The following is a 16,804-nucleotide window of genomic DNA, read 5'->3' on the forward strand; positions in this document are numbered from 1 at the left end:
GACTGTAAACTAGTTCAACCATTGTGGAAAACAGTGTGGCGATTCCTCAAGGATCTAGAACTAGAAATACCATATGACCCAGCCATCCCACTATTGGGGGTATACCCAAAGGATTATAAGCCATGCTGCTATAAAGACACACGCACACGTATGTTTATTGCAGCACTATTCACAATAGCAAAGACTTGGAATCAACCCAAATGTCCATCAGTGACAGATTGGATTAAGAAAATGTGGCACACATACACCATGGAATACTATGCAGCCATAAAAAAGGATGAGTTCGTGTCCTTTGTAGGGACATGGATGCAGCTGGAAACCATCATTCTTAGCAAACTATCGCAAGAACAGAAAACCAAATACCGCATATTCTCACTCATAGGTGGGAATTGAACAATGAGATCACTTGGACACAGGAAGGGGATCATCACACACCGGGTCCTATTGTGGGGAGGGGGTAGAGGGGAGGGATAGCATTAGGAGGTATACCTAATGTAAATGATGAGTTAATGGGTGCAGCACACCAACATGGCACATGTATACATATGTAACAAACCTGCCCGTTGTGCACATGTACTCTAGAACTTAAAGTATAAAAAAAAAAATCTCTAGTCAGCTAGTTTATTCATTCAGCCTTTGCCCACATGATCATGTGGCCCCTTCTACGTGCTAAACCTGCTATAGACATTGGAGATATAGAGGTGCATAAAAGAGTCTCTGCTGTCTTAGAAATTAGAGTCCAGTGGGGTGAACATATATAAATAATAGCAATACAGTGTGATTAGCAATGCTAGAGAAACAAATAAACAATAATAAACTGTGTGGAGAGGAGGTCCGGAAGTTTGAATGTGACAAAAGCATTCCCGGAGCAGTGATAGCTGGGATAGTTTTGAAGGCTGCATAGACATTTGAAGGTGGACAAAAGAGAAGACACACAGGCACAGATCAGTTCAATGCCTCGTGTTTTAGGAACTTCACTGGTGTGTCCAGTGGGTGTAGGGGGAAGTGAGATGGTAATAAAGAACCTGGAGAGGTAGGCAACAGCCAGCTCAAGGGAACCTTCACATTCCATACCACGGAGCAATGCAGAGCAGTGGAAGGATTTAAGCAGAGGTGGCACTGACTCTTATTTTTGACAATTATTTTGTCAATAAAGAAAAGAATAAACGGGAGGCATGGAGACTCATAAAGAGGATATTGTAATAATCCAGAGTAGATAATGAGGGCCTGAATTAAGACAGTAACAATGATGAGGAAAAGAAGAGAATGGATTTGGAAGCTGTAAAGTGAGTGGAAACAGCAGGGTTTGTTGATTGAAAGTGAGGAATAAGGGAAAGAGAGCAACCCATGTAAGTAACTGTCTTTTATCTTATGAGAATGAGGATTGGGCAGTACTGCCAAGAGAGGTTAGAGACAGGAGTGAGAGCAGATGTAAGGGCAAGGTGGTGAATTCGTCCTGCGGTGTCTGGGAAGCGTACAGAGGAGGCATTCCATGGGCAGTTATGGGTCTGGAACTCAGCAGGTCCTCCAGGGAGGGTCATGCAGATGTGAAGATCGTGAGTACAGCTGGCCACCTACAATGTGGAGATGGCACTTAAAAGGATAGGTTTACCTGGGGAGGGGGGACAAGTAGTAGAGGAGTAGGCCTTATATGATGCTGTTATTTAGGATTTGAGTGTCCAGAACTTTTCCTCTAGTTTGTTCCTTCTAACATTTTAAAAATTGTTTCCCATGTGTTAATCCTTCTTCCATATAGTTGCACAACTTCTCTCCTATAATTTTCAGACGGCATATATGAGTGTTTCAGTAATAAATAAACAGCCACATTTTACTAAGGTGGGAACGGAAGCCCACTTATTTACTCAAGGCTACCAGTTCCTAAGAGACATCGCCATACTGAGGATTCAGGAGTTCTATGTTTGTTTGCTTGTTTTAATGCATTGCATTCTATCCAGGACCCAGGTGTGCGTGCCTATGTTTAGATTTTACGTCAAGTAGAAAGGCACAGTAGTAGTGTGCCCAGTGAAAGAGTAAATCAGCTCTTCTTTTCCTTTCCACACACTGTCTTTTTACAGATTTCATGTAGGTGAAAATTCCACCTGGCAGTGGAATGCTAAGAACAGAGGGGCGAGGCATTCACAAATAACTGGACAGGGCCCGTGCACATGTTTCCAGCAGGATGATTTGGTAGGAAGTAGCTATGGTGCAGAATAGACTTTGAGAACTGTTTATAAAGGTTCATTTTTTTCCACAAAGGCTTTAATTAAATCTTACAAATACAAGGGTTTTCAGTCATGTCTCCCTTTCTCCCAAGGCCCCAAGGATCCTACTCCAATAGGTTTCCTGCCCTTCTATAGAATTGTTGCGTGGTTTCCCAAGTTATTCCCTTCTGCACATGGGCTGGTGTCTGTCCTCTCCATGCCAACTGAAAATACACAGATGGCACGTTCCACCTCTAGTATTCCTGGCACCTTGTAGTTTTCTCCCAGAATCGGATCTGAATGTATTCATTAGATTGTCTTAACTATAGATTTGACCCCACCCCAGGTTTTCTACTCCCTCTGTCCCCCAAGGGGTCCCCTTGTCATTGAGGTTTTACTTGATACCATCACTAATAAATGGGATTCTTCAGGAAAGCCTGCGTTTTCCTCTGCATCTGAGGATGCGGCTTGCGAAGGGAAAGCCTGGCCTTCCTCCTCCTTCCATGTGCAAGAAGCCTCTAGTTCATCAGCCAGTGGCCATGGGCCTCTACAGGAAGCAGGAGAGCCTTGCATCCTCCGTGCATTTCAACTTACGCTTTGGTGGGGAAAGACCTTCCCCCATTTAGTGAAAAAAGAACTCCCCAGATCGATATATCTATTCTTCAAAAGGATTATTTATAAGTTATTTCACTTCCCATCCTCCACAAAATATTTAACGAAACATACATAAGGCTCTGCTTCCCTGTGGAGTGATGTTCTTTTCCCTACTATCAGCTACATTTTTGAGGGCTTTTTCTTGGCAGACATGTGAGTTGACATGGATTTGGTTCTGCACCATCACTAGAGGATGATACAGAGGATCATAGCAAGGGGGATACCAAGCCATGTGCGCTGGGCTCCTTTTACATCCTTTTCAGAGAGCTGTAGAATCTCTTCTTAGGGAAAACACACACCAATACACGTATGCATAATATTATTTCCCGGTGTTCAAAACCCCTGGGGTTACAGTTCCACAATTCTCAGATTAAGAACCCCTGCTCTACAAAATGTATTGATGGCTAAATCCTAGGCTGCCCTACTTCCCAAGGCTGTTGGAATCCAGGTAGTGAAGGTGACTTCTTATCTGATCCTGAGCACGATGGTGTCGGGAGAACCTTAACCCTTTAGGAGCCTCTTAAGTCAATACAATTCCTTTAAATTAATCTGGGCGAGGAATTGAAAGCAATTAACTCCTTCAAAGTTATCAGCACTCATTATTGGCTTATATCTCCAGTGATTTAGAAAAAGAGAAAGCAAACAGCTGAGATGCTGAGGCAGTATGACACTGCGGAGTGCTATATTTATCCCCTATCAATGTCTTTCAGATCAAATTGGCTGAGTTTACAAATCAAAAGCTGATTTATTTTTTTATTTTTATTTTTTTAGCAGCCATCAGCTGCACTACTGCAAATACACAGTTCCCAGACATCAAGCTGCAAACTCCAAACACCCAGCTGTGTGCTTTCTGACTTTGATATCATTACGCGTAATAGAGGGTCTGCATGCAAAATTGAGCTGACAGGCCTCCTGAGAAGGCTCACAGCAGAAGAGCACCCAACTCCAGGGCCAGCCCAGCTTCTGAAGCCACATCTGCAAAGAAAACTCACGTCATGTTGTTACGGGAAGGGATCGGTCTCAGAAATGCACAGGGCCTGGCTCTGTAGAGTACAAAGGGTTTGCTTTCTTATAATTAGTCTTTAAGTTGCAGCTTCTCTTTAATATGAAGCTAATTATTATTCCCAGAAGATTTCCCTATCAAAAAATTAAGGGATTTTTTTTCTGTTCTACTTATCTATAAAATGTTACAGTTGATATATGTATAGCCTTACATATTCAACCATATACATATATTCAGTTCCAACTATCAAATGAGGTCTTAATATGTGTCAGGATCTATGATAAATGTTTTGTTGATATAAATACACACTTATATGTGTGTACACACACACACATGCAATTTATACTTGGCACCAGTTCGTATGATATTTTTATTGAATCTATATTTATTACTTTATGATAGAATCTGGTTAATACATTAATGTAAAAAATATTCACGGCCAGGCGCAGTGGCTCACGCCTGTAATCCCAGCACTTTGGGAGGCCAAGAAGGATGGATCAGGAGGTCAGGAGATCAAGACCATCCTGGCTAACACGGTGAAACCCCGTCTCTACTGAAAATACAAAAAAGATTATCTGGGCGAGGTGGCGGACGCCTGTAGTCCCAGCTACTCGGGAGGCTGAGGCAGGAGAATGCTGTGAACCCGGGAGGCGGAGCTTGCAGTGAGCTGAGATCCGGCCACTGCACTCCAGCCTGGGCGACCGAGCGAGACTCTGTCTCAAAAAAGCAAAACAAAACAAAACAAAAATACTATTCATTTGCATATCTAGCTTATGCAAAGGGCATAGTGAACATGGAAGTTGTTTGGGGAATGGGACATGGTGCAAAAGAAGGTATGGCAAGGTGGAGAAGCTCAGGAAGAGGCAGTTTCTGTGTATCCAACAGAAAGGGTATCCTGAGAAAGCAGGAGACAAGTTTCTCGGGCATAAAAGAAGTTCAGGTGAAGTAAATAGGAATCTGAGCTGACAAAGAGGCAATGTCATGGGGATGTTGCCATATGTATACTCTACCACTTATGCACAGCTCACAAGCAGCCAGCGTGGGCCTATTTAAGAATGCTTTCTCTTGTATGATAGGAGCCACCTATTTAGAACAATTCAGCTATCCCATTTCCCAGAGATGGGCTCTATGTTTGATATCAACTGTGTGAGGCCTGTACTGCAGCATTACAACAGGCAAAAGTAGGTTTGAGCCCTTCAGAACTTTTCCTATGAAACACATCTTTTAAATTTGCCCGTTTTTGGCAAGATAATCAGATTCTCTTTTCTGCCAGCCATGCTACCTGCATCTAAAGGAAATGTCAGGGAACTGTGTGTAATATATATGTATGTGTATTACATATATAGATATGTAGATATAAAATATATTTATATCCTTTTATTTTTATTTCTGAAACCAGAGACATTTTTTAAGCTCTCAGCAGTTCTTACCTGGGCTATGCAGCTATACCTGCTTTTTAAAAAGAAACAATCATGAGAAATTATTTCTTATCAATCACATCCTGTTTTAAGTGAAGAGAGTAGAGTTTTCTAGTTAAAGGATCTGTGGTGAATCCTTTGTAAGATTTATTATTATTAGGTTCCTCCTGGCAAAGAAGAGGTCTGATTATTATTTCGTTTCTGAGTTGAGATGTTCTTGTATCAAGGATCATGTGTATTAAAATGTGCTAAAGCCTAATTAGGGTTTCACTAAAAATAAAGGTCATGATACCTACCATTTCCTGAGAGCTTCCTATATGCTAAGTACTTTACCCATATTTAGTCATTTCATGCTCACAATAATACTATAAGGTAACCTTATGTTACCCATTTTACGGAAGAGGAATCTGAAGTGCAGAGAACTGAACTGTCAGCTAGTACAGTCTATAGGGCTCCAGTGCAGAAATGCTAGAGCTCATCACAGCCCGACAGTGCAGCCATGGGAAGTGGTGCTTACAGCTGCTATCAACTCTTCAACCACTGCTCCAGCCTAGTATCAGGCCCGCAGAAGCTATCCTACGTAGATCATTCGACATGAATGTCATATTGTGGAAACACTTTTAAACACTGATAGTTTTGCCCTCTTGCAGCGGATATTGCTGTGTGGGTTATGTGGGTAGCTCACATGTCCCCAGCCTTGTCTAGCTTAGCAGCACAGGATTGCATTAATTCCATATTACTGTGCCTCTCAGCACCCATCTGCCTGCCTGGGACCCTCACTTTACCTCAGAACTGGCTCTGGTATTTCTTGGAGTCCCTGTTACATGCTTAAATACAAGTCTTCTTGTGCCACCCCCTTTGTCAGTCCCTCACATGGCCTCTGCTGCCAATTGGAGTGGGGCTGTTTTTAAGCCATATTGGTCTGTGCACTCCAGCTCCCAGGACTGCACTGAGTCCTCAGGGGACCTGGTGTGAAAGAGGCCTTCCCCAATTCATCAGCAGGCCTTGACACCAGAACTCACAGTGGCACCATACACCTCTGTTCTCACACTGCTGTAAGGACATACCCAAGACTGGATAATTTATAAAGAAAAGAGATTTAATTGACTCACAGTTCCTCAGGGCTGGGGAGGCCTCAGGAAACTTACAATCGGGGCAGAAGGGGAAACCAACACTGCCTTCTTCACATGGCGGCAGGAAGAAGAATGAGTGTCCCACGAAGTGGGAAGCTCCTTATAAAACCATCAGATCTTGTGAGAACTGACTCACTATCATGAGAATGGGATGAGGGAAACCACCCCCGTGATTCAGTTATCTCCACCTGGTCCCTCCCATGACATGTGGGGATTATGGTAACTACAATTCAAGATGAGATTTGGGTAGGGACATAGTCAAACCTCTAAAGTCTTTCATGAAAAGAGCTTCTTTCCTGTCTGGCCAAGCCCACTTTCTTCATCAGACCGCAAAATCAGTTCCTGAGGCTTGCACGTGTTGGTATTGAGGAAGAGGAGTCTCACCTCTGTCTGTCTTATGTCCCAGCATCTGAGCAAAACCATACCTTCATGCAGTCAAAACAGAAAACCTTAAATATTCAGCAGCCATCATAATGGCACTAGGGGAACACAGCTGTCCTTGAGGCCAGCTTGGGTTTAATAGGAACACCTGATGCAACCTGAGATGGTGGAGAGAGCAGTGGCTGCAGAGCTGGTGCAGGACTGGAATGTCACTGCTAGTCATGGGATAGGGGCTAAATTTTAAAAATGATTCCTTCCAACTGTCCAATTCTGGGATTCTATGTTCTGTATCTTTTTCAATTTCTGATGTCCAATGATTTTGTCTCAGCTGGTATATATGCCATGAAAATATTAAGCAAGGAGGCAGCTGTGTCTTCTCCTCTCCACTAGCTACAGCTGTACTCCTGACAAGCTTATTCTTGGGTATGATAAAAATGATCACTGTGGGTATTATTATTTTCAGTTATAAAGATTTTTAATGCTCAATCTATGAAGTCACAAATGTGAGATTTTCTTTTCCAAAGGGATGTTTTGCACACAAGACAGTCTCCGTCCTTCGATTAGTTGTAAATGCTGAGATCAGCACTTTGGACAACACCAAACGCCTGTGGGGGTGTTTGGGGGCAGGTGTGATCACATATCCAGCTTGCTTCATTTCCCTGCTTTGGTTGTCATAGTCCACTTAATGAAACATATTCCACTTAATGAAATAGCTGTATTTCCAAAAAATTGGCTGTAAAACAAATTCCTGTTAGATAAATCATACTTCTTCATTGATCTACACTTTTAAATTAAGGATGCCTTCTCCTGAAGAAATTATTGGCCCCAAAACTAAATATAAATTATACTAAACACTCGACAAATCTTTTTAAAATCACATATTTAAAGAAAATCTTTTCTGTTAGAACACTCATAGTGATGATATTTCCTAAAGCCAGGAAATACAATTGCTAAAGTCAGGAAAGAACAATGACTGTAAATGGTGTTGTTTTGGGAATGAAGCCACGGGAGGGTTAGGTGAGCAACAAGGGGTCTCTGACTTTTTTTCAGTGAATTCAACCTGTTGTTCTGGGTCTGTCAGCCAAAAGTTAGTCAATAAGAAGTTGACAAATTTTAAAATTATGCAAACTGGTTTCCTAACTGCCTTGAGAGCCAGAGATATCCAAGACCTGGTTCCTGCTGTCAAAGGCCTTCAATTGCATTGAAAAAATAAGCCCCCTGTGTGCAGCACAAGACAGCTACTCAGAAACTTTATTACAGTTGCAGGAGCAGTGGATTGGACATCAGGAGACCTGGTGTGCTCTGTCACTGACCAGATATGTGCCCACAGACTCCTCTAAGCTTCAGTTTCCCACAAGAAAAATACGAGGCTTGAGTGCAATCACTAGTTCCCAAACGGGCCTGTGCATGAGAATTTCCTAGGAAGATTATGAAAACGCCTCATCCCAGGAGATTCTGGTTTAGTGGGTATGAGTGGGACCTAAAATTCTATATTTTAAGCAACGACTCTAGTGAAATCTACTGCAGACAGACTATGTACTAGCAGAGCAACTATGGAATTATATAACCATTAATGTCCCTTTAAGCTCTTTAATTATCTTATGATTTTAAAGACTAGATGAACTGAATGTGCAACAATAGTGCACATTGTATTAGTGTCCCGTGGCTACTGTGACAAGGCACAAAAAACTGGGTGGTTTAGAACAAGAAAACTCTGCAGTGCTGGAGGCTAGAAGTCAAAATCAAGTGATTGGCTGGTCCGTGCTCTCTCTGACAGTGACAGGGAGAACCCTCCCTCACCTCTCCTGGCTTCTGGTATGCATTGGCAATTCCAGCATTCCTTGGCTCATAGAAGCATCACTCCAATCACATGGTCATCTTCACCCTGTGTGTCTTCACACTACCCTTTCTCTGTGCGTGTCTGCCTGAATCCCTTTTTATAAGGACACCAGTCATATTAGATGAGGGCCTACGGTAATACCTCATTTTAACTTAATCACCTTCGTAAAGACCTATTTCCAAATATAGTCACACTCTGAGGTACTGATGGTAGGACCTCAACATATCTTTTTTGGGAGGACGTAATTGAACGCATAATAGGGTATTTGCAAGGAAGAGTTAACATTTGAAAGAAAGGTGGTATTTGCTTAGATAGACCAAGAGGGCACAGCTTTCTAGATGACAAAAAAAAGAAAAAAAAAATCTGTGAAGAATAAATCATCATGTTGGTCCCGGATGAGAACTAGCATGGCCTGGCAGGAGAGCTGTGGCAGTGGCAGTGATGGTGTGGTATACCAGTTGTTTAGACTAAGTTCTACAGAGGACTTCTCCTGGGCCTCTCAGGGTCCCCACTGCACTCCACGTGTTGTCTTTCACAGCAACCCTAGAAGTAGGTAACATTATTCTGATTGTGCAGATGAAGACGTTGGGGTACAGGGGAGTTAGGAGACCTACCCCATCATGAAACTAGAGGGTAGTGAATTGGCTTTTTCTGATCCCAAACTTTTGCCTCTTAGGATGATGATCAGTTGCCTTCTTCATAGCACTCATGCAAGATAAACTTGAGTGAATAGATCAGGGCTACTTTATGGAGGGCTTTGATAATAAGGCAGTAGAGTTTGTGTTTGATGTGACAGAAAAATAAGGAGCCATTTCTAGTGTCTGAAGAAGTGGACCATGATGAAGGGGATATTTCAGGAAGAGGAGTGTGTGATTTCCACCCGAGGATGCATTTTCTTTACAGAAAGAAAAAGCAGACTTATAATGAGAAGCTGTTGACCATGAAGAGTTTCTTTTCATAGGGTTTTATCAAGTGGTTTGCCTCTTCCCCACTAATGTCTCTTAACCAAGAATATCCTTTAGTACTTTAAAAACTATGCTTGCTTGATTTCTTTTTACCCAATATGCTCTGTAAGTTCCTCACACTGGTGATAAAGCACCAATCACTTCATAGCCACAGCACAAATGCTTTTAAACAAAAATTTTCCTTGTCTTATTAACTCTAGAAACTCAGATTTCAGTTTAGTGTTTTTGGGGGTTGGTTTGTTTGAGGCATCTCCTTTAAGAACCTGATTTCGGGTGGTTCAAAATTTATTTTGTTACGTATAAACTGACCAACTTTCTCTCTGGTTTTGCTGTATATGCCTCTAGTAGAGAAAAAGGGTGAGGAGAAAAGTGAGCATAATGACAATGAAAGCTTACATTTATTAAGCATATTACTATGTACAAGTCACTTTTTACATGCCTTACCCAACTTAATCAAAAAGTGTACATGTAATAACTGGTGAGCAATGAAGTCACTGTGGTTTCTCTGTGATTGCACATTTGGTCCAGGGAACATAGGAAGGTAGGATTAAGCCTCACTATTCTTGCAGGATGACTTGAGGAAAAATCTCCTTCCTCTGGAATTAGAAGAGCATATGCCTTCCCCAAAACTTGAGCCATCCAATGTCCTTTCCTACACAAGATCACCTGACATAAATATACAAAACTACACATGAATTAATGTGGCACCCATGTCCCCACAGAAAAACTGATGAGTTCTCGATTTTGACTGCCTTAATATTTGTGTACCTGCATTTCAGTCCAGGTGTGTCATGCCCCAAGCAGGCCTTTCCATTTGGGTGTCCATATGACAGGTTGGCCCCTGCAAATCTAGCTGTGCCCACAAAAGAGCACATTTGAATTATGGAAGTGAAACAGATGCATGAACTTTAGCTGGAGAGCACAAGAGATCCAGAGAGCTTGTGCCTTTTTGTTTGTTTCCCTGCTTTGGTGATGTAATACACAGCTTCCCAGGAGACCTGAGGTCCCACCCGTCCCTGCTCCGACCCTGGAGCTCAATCCAGAAACAGCTGTCCAGAGCTAATTTATTTCCTAATGCTGCGGCACTGTTAATTTATAAATTACACTGGTAATTCGAGCTATTATTAATTTCAGATGGTGTAGGGCAAGCCTAATTAAAATATGACACCAATTGCCACACATATGTACCAAGGACTACCATTTAAAATTAATGGGAATATTAAGTGTGACACTGGTCTCCAAGATGCTTGGCACAGTAATTATAGCATTCTGGCAGGGAAAGCTCTGACAAATGTAAGCCCATGGTTGGTAGCAAATAAACAATGACAACACACGAGGAATTACAGATTATTCATTTAAAGCTCTTCTCAATTCTTCTATCCATTCTCAAATCAAGGTTAGTACCTTTCCCCTAAAGATGCGTATCAAACAATGTTAATAAAGGCTACTGAGACCATTAGAAGTGTCTTACTGGTAGCAACTATGAGTCTATTTGGGTTAATGTTGTTTGTCGTCTTTATATCCTGGTCTTTTTGGCCATGTTTTCTACTTATGAACAGTTTCCTTCTTTGTCTTATGAATTTAATATCTCTTTCTTGTTTGTTGTAATGGACATAGGCTGTTCTTTTCCTCTTCTCTGTGTATCAGAGGCAAGAAACCTTCTGTATATACATAGTGTAGTTTGCATATGGCATGAAGATGTATGAAGTGCGGCCCCAGTTTGGCCTGCTGCTGGGCAGTGGCACAGACTTATCATGGCCAAAGAGCGCTGATCAAATGGAGCAAGGCAGTGGCCCTTCTTCACAAGACCATGGTCTTGCTGTTGTTGCTGTTGTTACTGTTATTGTGGTTATCTTGACAAAACAGTGACTTCCACACTGTCATGGAACACATACAATCATCCCTTACATACCACACACATCATCCCTTGTTGTATTGGTTTTTTACAGCTACTGTTTTCGTGCTCTGGGCCAGCAGAAACATGTGGCATTACAGAAGGGTTTTATGACCTGGAGAGAAATGTTCCTTTTTCCCTTTCTTGGGCCACTCATGTTAATACAGTTCTACACCCCCTGAAGCTGTACCTCCAGCCAGATTATAGGATTAATAACTAAACCAACAGGTGGGCAGCACACGAGAGTTTCAGAGTGCTTTCATATGTGTCTGTGTGTGAGTGTGTACATATATAGGCATGTTCGTGTGTTAGTCTAATAGCCCTGTGACCCTGTGAGGTATTAGGAATGTATGTATATTATGTTTGGGAAAATACTTCTCAATTGCTAGGGACAGTCTTAACTTATGCCTGTTGTCTGATAATAATCATTAATTACTAGCACCTCTTTCCTTTTAAAGGTATCCAGGTTTAGGATGCTGTCATTCTAATTACCCTCATTTAAGAGATAAGAGAGGATAACTTGGGATGTAAGCTCTAACTTTTGTTTTTCATTGTCTTTCGGCAAAGAAGCTCAGGCTCCGGTGCCTCTGGGAGAGAACTTTGAAATCTCCTCTAGCCCTTAAATATCTTGGTCTTTCAATAACTGAGTGCTCATGGCCAGACATCAAGCACAGAGTCTGGTGTGTGAAGGGTTGTTATTATTACTCATAATTTTTCACTAAAGACAATGAGTCCTGCGATGATGAGGGGACTGAGTGGATTTGCAGCCGTGTCACCTGATGAATTTCTGACATGCTTACAGTTAGGCATCAAGCGCGGAGTCCCAGTGCTGATCTGTCTTTAGGATCTTGTACCTAGGAGCTCTAGCAGATCAAAGTTGAGCACGTTGATTTCTGCCTATCCAATTAATTGTCTGAGTCAGAAAACAGAAAGTTAAATTTATTATGTTAGTGTTTCTGCTGCCTTTGTGGTACATGTGTGCGTGTGTGTGTGTAGCTGCTGGTGTGGCATTTTTAATTAATTTATGCTCAAGGATGTAGTCATAAACTTTATATTCAAGGCTCAGTCTAAGTGATACCTTGAGATCAGAAAGAGTTAAGGTGCATAACTTAGATCCCAGAGCACGACTGCTTGGTAAGATACAGGCAATGTAAATGTCAAAATTATTAATCACTTATCGGGACCAGTAATTCTCCAGTCACTGTGCTTAGTTCACTTAGAAACACAAACATTTCAGCTGTTCCACTGGGGAGCCAAGGAAAAGTTTGTGGTGCAGAGGTGTAGAAGAGACAGAGGAGGGATAATCCTCAAAATTCCTCAAAATCTGAACTTACAAGTGGCAAATTATCTGCAGACATAACCATTTTATACTTTGTTTTTTAAGTTAATATATTTGGTCTTTTTTTCCTTGTATTTCACCACATGTTACTGGTTTTTCCACAGCGGTTGGCTTTGTGAGTGAAGACGAATACTTGGAAATTCAGGGCATCACCCGGGAGCAGTCAGGGGACTACGAGTGCAGTGCCTCCAACGACGTGGCCGCGCCCGTGGTACGGAGAGTAAAGGTCACGGTGAACTGTAAGTGTTCTCACCACCACCCACCCTGCACGTGCATGAGGCTGGTCTGTTGTCACAGCCACCATCCAGAGCCCATTGGCACAGCCAGCTACTGACTTAGGGAGGGAAGAATGCAGCACCACTTTCCATATTCTGCTTTCAGGAGCAACCATTTCTGACTCTAGTTTTTGACACCTCAAGGTGTCACGTGTCACATTAAAAGAAAAAGTAGCTGAAAGTAACTGAATATAAAGCCAAACTTGACTTGCATGGCTGGGAGATCATTAAATGGCATTCAACTCATAATTTTTTAAACAAGTCTTCAAATCCAAAATTTTCCCATAATTTACCCATACAATACAGTTGTGCTGGAGCCTCTCACTGTCTAGACCAGACATCTCCATAATGAGACAAGAAACCATGTGCTAGAGTGTAGAAGGAAGTTTAGAACTTCCCTTGATGGTTCATCTATCGTATCTCATTATTTTACACTTATAGATGTGCATGGTATACATACAAGTAGCTATGATATAGATCTTAGAGGATGTAACAATAAATTTGCTTATTACTAACAAAGATACAGAATCCAAAAAGTTTGAAATGCCCTGTGTGGACCCCTCATTTCCTTTCTCAGCCTTCCAGATTCTCTCTGACATCAGTCCTACTTGAATTTCCTACCTCCTTTCACTCTTTTCCCTCTGGGTTCCTCATTATGTACCTTGACTTAGCTCCCTACAACATTCTGGAAGTTTTCTCTGCTGTGCACATTCCAGGAAGACTTAGGAAGAAATAGAACTCAATAACTAAATCAGCAAATGAAATGACTTTTCCCTTCAAAACTCGGGTGGGGTGGAGTTAAAAGAAGGATACTTTAGCTAGGAGAATATCCAGTCTTTAAGATTTAGGTTTGTGTTACAATGTGAACCCAGTCAATATAAAGCAGTTTAAGAAGCAAGGCAATAGGTATAAAATGCTGTCATTTTAAAAATCATATCACAAGTTTTTACAAAGGGACTTAAGAGGATTTACAGTTTATAAAGATGAACTTAAAACATAAAGAAACAGAAGCAAAGAAAAAATATGCTTAGGAAAGTGAGTGAAAGCTAGGAAAACCCCAGCACATGAAATATTACCACAAGATCGCTCGGTGCAGGTGCAGAATTTGGCTTAGCCTTGCTAAAGCAAAGAGAGAAACATCACCTGCTTTAAAATTTATGTTGTCCATAAGATAAAAGCAAATTAGTTGCTTGGGAGAAACGCTGCTTTCCCTGGTATTGAGACCCTAGAGAAAATTCTCTTCAGGGTCTGCACAAATAGAGCACTCTGAGAGAGAGTCAGCAACATCATGTACAATATTTCTGCATTAAATAGAATAGCCAGTTTATTGTGGCTGTTTTTCATAATGCCCTGTAATATAAACTGTTAGAATGCGAAGGGTAGTTCAGGAAAGACTTCAGATGAATGCAGACCAAGTGCGTAGGCCTAGTGTGGTCACCTGCTCTGACTTGATTCAGGGATCTGTTTTAGAATACCAAGAATGACTCATCTGTATATCCTTCAGGCAATTCTCCTTGAATATTATTTCTTGCAACTGAGCTTTTGATGGGAATTGAATAGTTTGAGGTTATATACTTTTGGCAAGAACCTGGTGTGCAGAAATTCTAGAAGGCTGATTAAAGGAGCTGACTGTCAACCCTTGGAGTGTAGGGTTGATGGGCTGGCATCATCCTATGAAAGTTAAAAAGTTTAAACAGAAAAAATGCTTGAGTACATGGTCATTTCAACTCTGTACAGAGGAGAACAAAAGCAACACATGAAAGGAAGACCCAGCTTTTCTTAGAGCAGCATCAAAATATTTTATTCTCTGGTACAATTTGTGTAGCAATTTTACTGTCTAAGTAAGCAGAGCCAGGACAGAGAATGAGAAACAAAATCAACAAAGGAAGCAGCCTTCTTCATTTTAAAATGCATTTTAAAATGCTGTAGGTCAGGTGCAGTGCCCTGTAATCCCAGCACTTCTGGAGGCTGAGGCGAGCAGATCACCTGAAGTCAGGAGCTGGAGACCAGCCTGGCCAATACCGTGAAACCCCATCTCTACTAAAAATACAGAAATTAGCCGGGCGTGGTGCCGTGCACCTGTAATCCCAACTACTTGGGAAGCTGATGCAGGAGAATCGCTTGAACCCAGGAGACGGAAACTGCAGTGAGCCAAGATCATGCCACTCGCATTCCAGCCTGGGCTACAAGTGCGAGACTCCATCTCAAAAAAAAAAAAAAAAAAAAGCTGTGAGACATCTTCTTTCTGCAGATCCACCATACATTTCAGAAGCCAAGGGTACGGGTGTCCCCGTGGGACAAAAGGGGACACTGCAGTGTGAAGCCTCAGCAGTCCCGTCAGCAGAATTCCAGTGGTACAAGGATGACAAGAGGTAAAGCTTCCTTCTTTCCTATCCCACCCCCACCCCCATCTCCAGAAGAAACTTTTCCAGGGTCCTGATTCCAGACGGTTGCAAATGAACTCTATAAAATCCTCTTCTGAACTTCTCCTCTCTATAGGAGGCAAATGTGCAAAGAAGTCGTTTCTTAACATTAATGGATTTCAGCTGCGTTTTTAATGTCGTCATGCAGAATTATCACTGGCCAACCAACAGATCTGACAGGTAACTGTTTTTAGGAAAGCGAAATCGCAAAGGAAAGGCCTCCAGGAGCATTGGAAGGCCTGTGAATTTTTTATAGGCCAAGAACATAACGTGTTCTGCCTGAAGCTATTCTTACCACATTCTCAGGCTTGCGTGAAGGAGTTAGGAAGGCTCACGGGGCCCTGGGAGTGGCTAACAAGTTAGCTGCAGCCAGCAGGTCTCCCCTCCTGTTCCAGACACTATCAGTAGCGTTGTATAAGAGTCCATGACCCAATTTAGCCCTCCCTTTGTGCCCAAGTTGTTCTTTTACTGTAGGAGAAAAGAGAAGGGACTATTCCCTTCCTTCCCATTGTCACGGCCGTCGTCGGGATATTTGTTGTGAGTCACTGAAGATGATCATTTTGAGGTGTCATCAAATGGCATATCAGTGCAGGGATCAGTAGCTCAGGACAGCCAGGCACCATGGCAATTGCTGTTATCAAAGAGCCACTTTAAGGGGGATGAACAATGGAAAATGGGCAAGAGCTGCCTGTGTTCAGAACATTTTCATTTAAAAAGAGGTGGTGGTGTAGGGATGCAAGAGAGTCCTGAGGTGTATGTGGGGTGCAGTAAGAGCAAGGAGTGAGGGAGGCCGGGAAGCTGAGAAGGGAAAACACTGAAGAGGTCATTCTGAGAAGGGGAGCAGCGTGAGAAACCCAGGCCAGGGGCGAGTGAATGGCCGCCCACACTGTGTGCGCATCTTTGGCAGGCCCTGGCTTCTTTCCTTGTGAGGTCAGTCAGACACCAAAAGCTCTTTCTGGTCTCTAGATCGAAAATTGAATTTTGGTTAGAACCTTGTCAGTCAGTTGTAAGATTCACTGTGTCTTATCATAATCCTCCCAAATGAAAAGCAGTGTTTTGTTTTTTTAAAAAAAAAAAAAAATTAAGGACACATTCTGGCAGCTTCTAGTGAGGTGTATTATATTCATCTAGCCCATTTTACAGATGAAAGAACTAAGACACAAAGAGGAAAACAAACTCACAAAGAAAACAAGAAATAAGCTGGCTTTCCCCTTCTTCCAAGAAAGAAGAATCAAGCAGAATGGAGTGTGTTTTCTGATAAATATGGTAACCTTACTT

At 42.0% G+C, this 16,804-nt stretch overlaps 1 protein-coding gene across 11 annotated transcripts in view; it reads left to right on the forward strand.

The window, feature by feature from the left end:
• Positions 1–16,804, forward strand: part of NTM (neurotrimin) — a 984,038-nt gene that overhangs the window by 939,491 nt on the left and 27,743 nt on the right. For all 11 annotated transcript variants that reach the window (XR_001885614.1, XR_001885617.1, XR_001885615.1 and 8 more), the window contains 2 exons: positions 12,933–13,067; positions 15,355–15,475. Coding sequence is in view for 7 of the 11 variants with exons in the window: in XM_017872148.1 (XP_017727637.1) it covers positions 12,933–13,067; positions 15,355–15,475 (256 nt within the window). In the remaining 4 variants the exon portion in view is untranslated. The remainder of the gene's footprint in view (positions 1–12,932; positions 13,068–15,354; positions 15,476–16,804) is intronic.

Source organism: Rhinopithecus bieti, unplaced genomic scaffold (assembly GCF_001698545.2).
Source record: "Rhinopithecus bieti isolate Rb0 unplaced genomic scaffold, ASM169854v2 scaffold_6481, whole genome shotgun sequence".
NCBI classification, from domain to species: domain Eukaryota; kingdom Metazoa; phylum Chordata; class Mammalia; order Primates; family Cercopithecidae; genus Rhinopithecus; species Rhinopithecus bieti.